General features: G+C 35.2%; 2 protein-coding genes across 2 annotated transcripts; one reads left to right on the plus strand and one right to left on the minus strand.

Annotated features, from left to right (window-relative positions):
• The first annotated feature begins 1,346 nt into the window (after nt 1-1,346).
• Nucleotides 1,347-7,155, plus strand: LOC114420347 (vacuolar-sorting receptor 1-like). Its single transcript, XM_028386264.1, has 12 exons — nt 1,347-1,632; nt 2,493-3,191; nt 3,652-3,740; nt 3,845-3,914; nt 3,998-4,081; nt 4,283-4,359; nt 4,466-4,547; nt 4,652-4,734; nt 4,837-4,903; nt 5,293-5,421; nt 5,752-5,858; nt 6,724-7,155. The coding sequence occupies exons 1-12, from the start codon at nt 1,347-1,349 to the stop codon at nt 6,817-6,819; spliced, it is 1,869 nt and encodes a 622-aa protein (XP_028242065.1). The 3' UTR covers nt 6,820-7,155.
• Nucleotides 7,156-7,363: 208 nt separating this feature from the next.
• On the minus strand, nt 7,364-10,592 carry LOC114418725 (putative receptor protein kinase ZmPK1). The gene is made up of 2 exons (XM_028384207.1): nt 9,647-10,592; nt 7,364-9,180 (listed from the first exon to the last, which is right to left on the minus strand). The coding sequence occupies exons 1-2, from the start codon at nt 10,587-10,589 to the stop codon at nt 7,664-7,666; spliced, it is 2,460 nt and encodes an 819-aa protein (XP_028240008.1). The 5' UTR covers nt 10,590-10,592; the 3' UTR covers nt 7,364-7,663.
• Nucleotides 10,593-11,197: the final 605 nt, after the last annotated feature.

An 11,197-nucleotide genomic window follows, 5' to 3' on the forward strand; every position in this document is an offset into this window, starting at 1 on the left:
AGTAAATAAATAATGATGAAATGATGATAGAACCTGAAAATTAAAAAAAAAATGCACATTGATGTTATCTCTTGGAGCAATTTGATGCTAATTGTCTACTTCGGTAATTTTGAGAAACATGAATCATGTTACTTTATAAAATTAATTACAACCAAAATCAATTTTATTTAAAGTTAATTTTATTAATACTCATCCAAACACACAATACAAATATAAAAAAAAAAGCTTCTTTGTTAAAATTAGACTAAACTGTCACATGTATTAACTTGTCCAATGGTGCACTCATAGTAAAATTGTTTAGTTAGTTCACTTTTAGTGGACCTTACAATATCATGTGAGATTTAAGAACTTTAAAGATTCTTTTCTTTAGTGATACGATGTATAAAATGCTTCCTATAATTATCTCTCAATTCATAAGAATAGTTAAGAACTTTATATAAACAAATGTTATATAAAAATAGTCAAGTCAATTTCTACAATGGTAAAATTGCATAAGAATTCTTAAGTTTAAGCATTATATTCACTTAATTAGAGTTGTTAAATGGCTTATCCAGCCCCGCAAGTCAAAGGGTGAAAAGTCATCTAGCCTAGGTTGGCTTGATTTCCTTACGGGTTATGTTTTGTTGGCTCGTTGGGATGGGCCAAATTGATCCATTTTTTTGTTGTCTAATTTTGTTTTATTTTATCTAATAATGTATCCTAGTGATCATGTTGAGGTGATATGTATCATAATGTATTTAGATGTATGTCATATTATCAATAAATTAAGATATAAACTATTTTTAAAAATTATAATAAGAAATAAAATATAAAATAAAAAAAATTAACGAGTATGTAAACTTACCTAGCTATATTTTAACAAAGAACAAAACCACATTTTACATTTTTACCGAATAAAAACTTGGAATGGATAGTTAGCATAGTCCATCTGAAATCATCTGAAGTTATATATATATATATATATATATATATATATATATATATATATATATATATATATATATATATATATATATTGTGATGACTGCAATTATCGTTGAACGTAACTAACCCGTCCACCCCATTGTCCATTTCTTTCGCCTTTTGGTTTTGGATTTGGATTATTTTCTCTTCTCCCACGTATCAATCACTAAAGCCATTGCTTTTGGCCTCCATTTTCATTTTCCTAATCTGAGTTTCGTTCCTTAGCGTAGCATGCATAATATTACACTTAGCTAAGCTATTTGAATTTCGGTGTTGTTGTTAACTGGACTAATAAAACAGAATTTCCCTTTTTTTTATTTTCTTTTTCTTTTTTGTTGATTGAGATCTTTCTCTATTGAAGTGGAAGAGTTCAGCACATGACAATGAGGGCAAAGCAAAATTTTTTATGGTGTGTGTGGATTTTGCTTTGTGGGTCTTGTGTGGGGAGGTTTGTTGTGGAGAAGAACAATTTGAAAATCACTTCTCCAAAATCATTGAGGGGTATATATGAATGTGCCATTGGGAATTTTGGGGTCCCCAAGTATGGTGGAACCATGATTGGTTCTGTGGTGTACCCCAAGTCCAATCAGAATGGATGTAGAAACTTTGATGCCTCGTTGAGTTCCAAGCCAGGAACATTCCCCACCTTTGTTCTTGTTGATCGGGGAGGTTAGCTATACCCTTTAGTCTTTTCAATACTCTTGAGTTTTCCAATATGCCAACAAAGGAAAAAAAGTACACGATAAAACTTAGATTTAGTTTAAGTATTTTTAATATTGTTCTCCAACCAGAATTCGAGTTTCACTTCAATAACTTATATTGACCATAATGTAAACCTTTATTACGTAAATTAACCGGGTGAAACTCCAATTGTAATTAGAAAATTGCAACAAAAGAATATAAGGAGCTGGATCTAAGTTTTGTTCAAAAGCACAAGTTTTGTCAAATATGTGGTTTATTTAGTATTTGTTTTGTTTATATGCATGGGCTTTTCTATTAAGAGGGTAAATGTGTACTGAAATACAGTGTCAGTCAGGTACAATGGGGTGTGTATTAGTTTTTCTTGGACATACAGTTCCATGGAATGTTTTAGTTTTGGGAGTTTTGAATCTTCTGTGCATTGCAATGCATTCTTTTCTTTTATGCACTTTATGGCATGACTTGGATACTTTGGGGTAACTTTCCCAATCGCTGATGATATTTTAGTTCAATTGTCTCCTATTGATACGGTGGTGATGTGACAAAAGAAAATAACAAAAAAGATCTTAATCAATCGATTTAGTGTCTAGACATTAGTTTTAGAAATATTCTGTTTTTTAGTAGGTATCACAAACTTAGAAGGTCCTCTGACTCTTGATATGATGTAAAGTTCAATGGAAGTTGTTGTGCCAGATTTTGGAAAATTTTGGTACCTTTTATTCATCACATTATTGTGTGGTGATTGGTGCCACTTTTTTTATATCATTGGTTGCTAGAAATATTCCAATAATATGGCTCAAGTCTGTAAAATTTATTTTCTATTTTGGTAGATTGCTACTTCACTTTAAAGGCGTGGAATGCACAGAAAGGTGGAGCTGCAGCTATTCTTGTTGCAGATAACAGGGAAGAACCATTGATCACCATGGACACTCCTGAAGAAGGGAATGGTGCTAAAGATGATGATTATATTGAGAAGATCAGCATTCCTTCTGCCCTTATCAGCAAATCACTAGGGGATAAAATCAAGCAGGCTCTCTCTAGCGGGGCTATGGTTAATGTAAATCTTGATTGGAGAGAGGCTCTTCCACATCCTGATGAGAGAGTTGAGTATGAGTTTTGGACAAGTAGCAATGATGAGTGTGGACCAAAGTGTGAAAGTGAAATTAACTTTGTCAAGAGCTTTAAAGGTGCAGCTCAGTTACTTGAGCAGAAAGGGTTTACAAAGTTCACCCCTCACTATATAACTTGGTATTGCCCAGAAGCATTTATATTAAGCCAACAGTGCAAGTCCCAGTGCATAAATAATGGGAGGTACTGTGCACCAGATCCTGAATTACATTTCCAAAGAGGGTACAATGGTAGAGATGTTGTTATCCAAAACTTACGTCAAGCATGCTTCTTTAAAGTGGCAAATGAAAGTGGAAAGCCTTGGCAATGGTGGGACTACGTGACTGACTTTTCAATCCGCTGCCCAATGAGAGAGAATAAGTACACTGAAGAATGCTCAGATCAAGTTATTAAATCTCTTGGTATGTTGGATACTGCATGTTTCTTGGAACATACTTTGCAGTGGGCTTGTGTTTCTCTTTGCTGTTTTATTTTGAGTGTATGGCAAAACTTTACCAATCTATGATGTATTAAGAAAAATCATACAATGCTTTTTCTTTGGCACAATATGATAATGTAACTATTGATTTTAGTTCTCTTGTCATTGCTTTAAGAAGTTTCACGGTTTTTTCAAATGCTGGAGCTTTTGTGTATATGTGAAACAAAAGCAAATTTGTATCTTCATTATACAAATATCACTTCCATTATCCTCAAAATCAACATAAAAATCAAGTCATAGCTATAATCTTTCTTTATCTTTTGGCATAAATTTAAGTAAACTTCTCATTTGTTATCTCAAATTTGCTGGAGGAAATGTTGTTACATTATTCTAAGTTGGGGTATGCTGCTTGCTTGTTCACTCTTTCCCCATATACTTTACAGGTGTTGATTTGAAGGAAATTAAAGATTGTGTTGGAAATCCTAGTGCAAATGCCGACAACCCTGTTCTTAATGCTGAACAGGATGCACAGGTTGGTCTTACAGGAGGAGAAATTCTTAATTCTGATGGCATTCTATTAGGGTTGTTCTTGTTCTCTAATTAGGCCATTCTGTTGGTTTATGACTTTGGTTTCAGATTGGCAACAACGATCGTGGGGATGTTACTATACTACCTACTCTTATTATAAACAGCAGACAATATAGAGGTCTGAGACAAACTTTCTGGACATCTTGATGGTTTTTTTTATCTTTGTTCTGCTGTATAATTTTTATTTTTAACTGCTTTTAGGTAAGCTGTCAAAAGCAGCAGTACTCAAGGCAATCTGTTCAGGTTTCCAAGAGACCACTGAGCCATCAATTTGTTTAACTCCAGGTCCTTTTTCCATTTCTTCTTTTCTCCCCCTACCTACCAAAAATCCTAGGAGAAGATCAAAAAATTAAATCTCATCTACCTCCTTAGTTATGTGCCTTTTACAAGCAACTCATCTTTCACCTGGCAATGTGTAATGTGCGTTATCTTCCCTTATTTTGGATAAAAGAATTGATATCAGGTACCATTGATTATTCTTTGCAGACATGGAAACAAATGAGTGCTTGCAAAACAATGGTGGTTGTTGGCAGGACAAAGCTGCTAACATTACTGCATGCAGGGTATTTAGTTAACTCAATCGTGTCAGCCATATTTTTGTGAAATGTTTATATTACTATAATACATGCGGGATCAGGCTCTTCTGGTTAATTGTTTTCCCAATTATAGGACACTTTCAGAGGAAGAGTATGTGAATGCCCTATTATACAAAATGTGCAGTTTGTTGGGGATGGATACACCCACTGTGAAGGTAAATCACTTTCTTTAATCTAGATTATTTGCTTCATCAAGTCATCTCCATGCTATAAATTTCAAAACATAAACCCACCTTTACATATTTGTATTTCTAAGCAGCTACAGGCGCCTTGAGGTGTGCAATCAACAATGGAGGTTGTTGGAAGGAAACCCAAGGAAGCAGGTCCTACTCTGCTTGTATTGTAAGTAATCCTTTGCTTCCTCTTTTACATGATCTTGCTTGTATGCTCTTTTTCTTTTTTAATGCTGATAAATGTTTCCTTGTTGCTTAAATGATTATGCAGGATGACCACACAAAAGGTTGCAAGTGTCCACCTGGATTCAGGGGTGATGGTGTCCACTCCTGTGAAGGTACATTGACGTCCAAAATTTGTTTGAACTGTTCTAATACAAATAATTCTAAATCTTCCTACAACATCTTCCTATAAAACCTCCAAACTTATTTGATAAAGAAGGTATTGAATATTTGAATGTTGTTTCTTATGTTTCCAAGATATCAAATATATTTACATTTCACTTAATGTTTTATTTGGTATTTGGAGAATCAATAGGTTAGTGTAAGAGGATATATGTAGAACATTACTCTTCTGGTACCTCCCTTTGAATGAAAAATACATCAGAGAAGTTTACTTATCTTAATGAACTTTTTCAGAATGCTTGAATGTGATCATATAGTTAGCTATTCTGCAAATCTGACAAGGTTTTTTCTCTTAATATTTTTCGTTTTGATTATGTTGTAGATGTGGATGAGTGCAAAGAGAAATTGGTGTGCCAGTGCCCAGAGTGCCAATGCAAAAATACCTGGGGAAGTTATGAATGCACGTGTAGTGATGATTTGTTCTACACGCGAGAAAATGACATGTGTATTGGTGAGGGTTTTTTTTATTTATTTTTTTAAGTTTTTCTAATTCTTTTTGTATGCCACTTTTTAAGACTGCCTTACTTCATTAGCAGATTTTGTGCACTCATTAAAATTTGATAGATTATTCTTCACGGAAAACATGACTGTGCCCTTGTCACTCGATAGTGCTCACTTTGGCATTTCATCTCTATTTATCCTATATGTAGGCTCCTAAAGGTTTCTAAACTTTATTCTGTCCTTTCTAACTATCTATGCTGATACTATTTGCATAACTATTGAGAGTATTAAAAATAAATAATTTAACCAAATTTCACACGTTACATTTACAAATATGCAGGTAAATATGCTGCTTCAGTGGCTGGTGGGGGCATTGTTTGGATGGTTATTCTGGTCTTGGGTATTGCTGGTACCAGTGGATATGCATTTTACAAGTACAGAATCCAGGTATAATTCTTGCTGATTTGGTTGTCCTTTAACAGTGTGGCTTCGACAAAAAAATTCCTTAAGGCAGATAGCTAAAAAACTATTATGTTAATTTGAATAATTTCAATTTTATAGTCTTCAAAATATAAAAATCCCTTTTTCCCAAAGTTGAAGTGAAGTAGCATGTTGTATTGGCGTAAGGCTCTTCGATTAGAGTCAAGAAGGATGAGAGTTTCCTTGATACACCTAGTTTAAGACAATATTGTTACACTGCAATACTCGATATGTGTCATGTATGCCAACTAACCATGGTTAATATAAAAAAATTCAACTTAGCAGTTAAAATTAGAGACCAAAGTGTCACAAGCTGATGCAGCACTCCCTAAGTGGTATATAAGGTTTTTTTCCAAGAAGGGTGTACAATATATGAACAAGATGCAGCCCACATAGGGTCTGGTGGCATCAAGTTTAAGTGTCTGAACAAGCACTACAAAGAAGTTTAGGTGAAGCACATATGAAATAGTGTCTCAAGATAACTGTCTGAAGTTTTATATAAGAATTAATGAAGTCATACAATACCTTCACTTCATTAATACTTTCTCATGCCATTTAGTGAGCATACTACAAAATACTAATAGAATTTTAAAAACAATTAATAATATTTTAAAAGTAACAAACAACTTAAAATAAATTCAGACTTCTAAGTAGCAAATATTTTAAACAGATCAAGTACATGTGTTATGTTCTTCTGATTTGCAATTTGGTTAAATGACAATCATTTTTTTTGTCTTTTTTTATCCTGATATTATAGTTATTATACAAAGGTATAATTTGGGCATTGACATCCTAAACTCTTTTAATTACATGAGAAAATAATTTTCTGCAGAGATATATGGACTCTGAGATAAGGGCAATTATGGCCCAATACATGCCCTTGGATAATCAACCGGAGATTTCTAGTCAAGCTCATGAAGATGTCTAGAAGGTCAGGGAATGCCATTTCTATTCAAAGATGAATTAGATAAATGGGACATCCTCTACAGTTGTTTAGTTATTGACATGGAGACAAGCTGTTTAACCCGAGGCTTAGTTAGTACCATCCTTAGCCTGAGTGTCTTTCTCTGTCCATTTCTTTTTCTTATTTTGTTCTCCTTTTCTTCCCTCAAAATGAATGGTTTGTTTTTTATGAGGAAGTATCATTCAGAGTGGGAGCATGTCCTTTTACTAATTTAGGCCACTTAAAGTTAGCACCATATTTCTATTCAACTGAGGATGTTAGATATGGCATGGAAAGAGACTTTGGTAGAGACTATCAATTTTGCAAGCTTTTATTATTTATTTTTTATACCAATTTGTAAATGTTATGAATAATATCCTTAGTTTGTCACTGCCGATGGACCTACTAAATAATTCTAAAGCTCTCAGGCGTCGGGACCAAACTTAAACTTTGAACAAAGTTCTTGCCTGTTAATGGAATCTATCATGTTAGTTTCAAGAGAGAACTTAGGTAAATCTAACTATCGATAGAGATAAATGCTTTGTATCAGTATCATAATAAATAGGTTGCAATTGATGCAAATATTGTAATACAAGGGGGGTACTACTACAGAATAATTCCTGCAACTGTAACAACATAGGTTGCCAAACACTAGAATCTGATACAACAGCAGCATTAAACTGCACAACAACTGAAGATTTTCCACAAGGCACAAACAAACAATTTATGATAGACAAAACCAACCAAAAAATTAGAGGAGCTGGAACCATGGATGATAAACAAGGGAAGTGACGGACATGGGAGAGATGGCTATTCTTTGTTCAAACCATCACGTATAGGGTTCATGATTTTGGAGCCTCTCAGCAACTTGACTCATGCTAGGTCTCGCATCTTTCTCATCCTCTACACATTCCAAAGCCACCGTTGCCAATATCTCCATTTCATTCCTGTCATAGTTTTTTGATCCCAAAGCAGGGTCAACGATTTGATCCACCCATGATGATCCCATTTTTGATCTTGTTCTCCTTTTGTCCCTCACCCATGTCACCAACCTCTCATGATGATGTGATGCTGCTTCTAATTCTGTGATTTGGATACCTGCTGTTGGGCTCCTTCCAGTTATCATCTCCAAGACAACAATGCCATAGCTGTAGACATCCACCTTGGAAGTGATTGGCAAGTTGAAAACCCATTCCGGTGCCATGTAACCTCTTGTTCCTCTTATCCTTGAGAAACTTGAATTGTTGAGGTTGCTGTTCCGGTTAAGTAGCTTAGACAAGCCAAAATCCGCTACCTTGGGTTGGTAATCAGAGTCAAGAAGTATATTTTGGGGCTTAATATCACAATGCAAAATCCACTCCAGACATTCTTCATGCAAGTAGGCCAGACCCTTTGCCGTTCCAAGAGCAATGCTATATCTCTTACTCCAATCAAGAACATTTGAACTCGATGAGAGGTTTTGAGCTAAAGAACCATTCTCCATGTGCTCATAAACCAACAACCTATGCTTACCCTCTGCACAATACCCCAACATGCCAATTAAGTTCATGTGGTTAAGCCTTCCAATTATCCTTACTTCAGCTAGGAACTCACTTTCTCCTTGGTTTGCTACTTCATGCAGTCGCTTTATTGCCACAACTCGATTATCAGACAAGACACCCTTATACACAGTACCTCCACCACCCCTTCCAATCTCTTCACTGAAGCCTTTGGTGGCTTGTTTCAGCTCAGAGTAACTGAATTTCCGAAACCCTGCAGCTGTTGCAATAACATAGCCTTGTTTGTCAGCACCGGAGTGTAATTTCCGATTTTTGTTCCTAAACAAGAAACACCACACCAGAAAGATGCACACAACCTCAATTCCTCCCAAGGCACTCGCAAACCACAACATGAGCTTCACCGATCCATTTTCTTTTTCTTCCGCGTACTGTCTCTCCAGTAGTTTCGCTCCTCCACCTTCTCCCCCACAAACCAAGCCGCCATTGTCGTTATTTTGGACAGGGTTCTCATACTCTTCATGGGACAAAGGCAGTCGCAGGAAGAATGATCCCTTGAAATCCATTTGTCTATTCCCATTTAGTAACTGCGTCTTTGGGTAGCACTCAAAGAAAGCATTTTCCTCTGAAAATATGTGTAGAAACCCTTTGCATTGGCACAATCGCGAACACAGATTCTCACATTGTTTGTAGGTGTAATTTGCAAAGTAACCATAGTCGTATCCATAGAAACTAACAAGGGACATGCCCAGGAAGCGAGACTCATACTTGGTGTTGTTGTCGTTGCACAAATGTTGGAAATTTGGTGTGCAACCTTGAGACCAGTCTTGATTATCAACCAAGGTATGATCTGTTTAGATAAATTTCTAAATAAATATTTTAAAAAAAGAAAATAATATGATTTTATAGTAAAAGATATCAAGAAAGTCTCAATGTGAATTGAAAAAGTTGTCTAAGTTATTATAAATTTTTAATATTATTTGATTTATAGGAATAAAAAATATATCAAGAAATTAAAATGACACATAAATTGAAACTTATTGAACAAAGTTTCATTTTACATTAAAGGGACTTTGATAGGAGAGAAATTTTTAATTTTTCAAAAATCATAGGTTGAAGGTTTAATATGCATTTTAAAATAACATTTTTAAGAAATAATATTTTCTTGAAAATGTTTTTAATCAATTTTTCATAAAAACTTTCACACGAAAATGTAAAAATTTTACTTTTTTTTATTAAGAATGATTCCCAAACATGAAAAATTTCTCCCCTAATAAAAGACACTTATCATTGAGCCCATAATTTTCCTCTTATACCTGGAAGACACAAACACTTTCTACCGGTTGTTGGCTCGTATCTGCAATAACTATTGGATCCACAAATCCCATGAGCATAACAGGGATGTAACTTGAATTCCCCTGACATGGACCACTTGTCTTCTCCATCGTTCTTGCTGTACACCCTCACGCTACCGTCGGGATCAAGCGTCAATCTACGTTGGAGCACCGTCCTATAATCACTTGTTTTGAAAGTGAAGTTATCCGAAGAAACAAAGTGGCCAAACTCATCTAGTACAGCAACCCTGCTATCGTTGTAAGAGGTTCTACCATTACCCGTACCACCAATACCTAAATTATTGTTAAGAAGCCAAGGGTCTGGCCAGTAAACGCTTGAAACACGTGGACCTTGGTACATGAGGCGGAGAACATTATCGGAGTCGAAGAAGAGCTTGTAGAAACCAGAAGAATAGTTGGTTCCGCTTCTCGAGGAAATAAGGTTGGAGTTCTTGGTGAGAGTTTGATCAGGAAGAAGCGTGTCCGTTGGGTAATCGAAGCTTTGCCACAGAACAACAACGTTGTCGGAGTTGTCGAGGAGAACGAGGTTACCGGTATCGTAGAAATGTAACTGGACTTGTTTGGATGAGGTGGCGGTGTTTGTGGACCATACCATGAACTGAGCGGCATCGGTTAGTACGAGGTTACCGGTAGTGAGAAGGGAAAGGGTAGAGCGTTTTCCGTTGACCGGCTGGTCCCGGTTGGCCATCCAAACAAGGGTGTGAGGTGGTTGTGTGTACCATATGGCAAAGCAGTATGCGTTATCCCCTACAGGGTAAAACCCAGCAGTGAATTTGCCCTTTGGTGATGACACTATTACATCTTCTTTGAATTTCTCCACGGAGAGGGAGAATGAAGATGAGTGCTGAAAATTATGGAAAATTAGAGAAACGAGAAGAGGGAGTAAAAATGTGGAAAAACCCATTCGCATACTATGGTCATGTAAGTATTCAAAATGATAAAATAAAAACGAAAGAGCATTTCAATTTTGAAGACCAAGTCAATGGCCTTGAATTCTGAAAATCAGCCAAGTAAGAAAAGCCAAAAAGAGTGTTGACGAGGCCATTTTGACATGCAATGCGACTATGCTAGTGCTCTCAGTCACTCTATGGCTTTTACGTAACTTGTGCTGTGCTCAAACGCCCATGATCATGTTAAGTATTCAAAATGAAAGAATTAAAAAATATAAAAGTGATTATATTTTGATAAAAAAAATTAAACATTCAGTTAATAATTTTTTTTAATCTTTTTTCTTATTATATTACATCATTTATCAACTCAAGATTGTTTAAAAATTATTTTTTCCCTAACATGAAACGCGGCATGGTGATGCACTGATATGTAAGTAATTAAAATGAAAAATATAAAAAGGCACTTGTGGTAAAAAATATCTAATTTGAATATTAATAATAAAAAATTAGTATGCATAACTAAAACATCATTTTATTTCTTTGAATGGACTTTTATTTTATTTTTGAGTCTTTGACAAGTTTAATCTTTGACCTCTTAAAATATGTATAACACTTCCAGAAT

Source organism: Glycine soja, chromosome 7, assembly GCF_004193775.1.
Source record: "Glycine soja cultivar W05 chromosome 7, ASM419377v2, whole genome shotgun sequence".
In the NCBI taxonomy this organism is placed as follows: Eukaryota; Viridiplantae; Streptophyta; class Magnoliopsida; order Fabales; family Fabaceae; genus Glycine; species Glycine soja.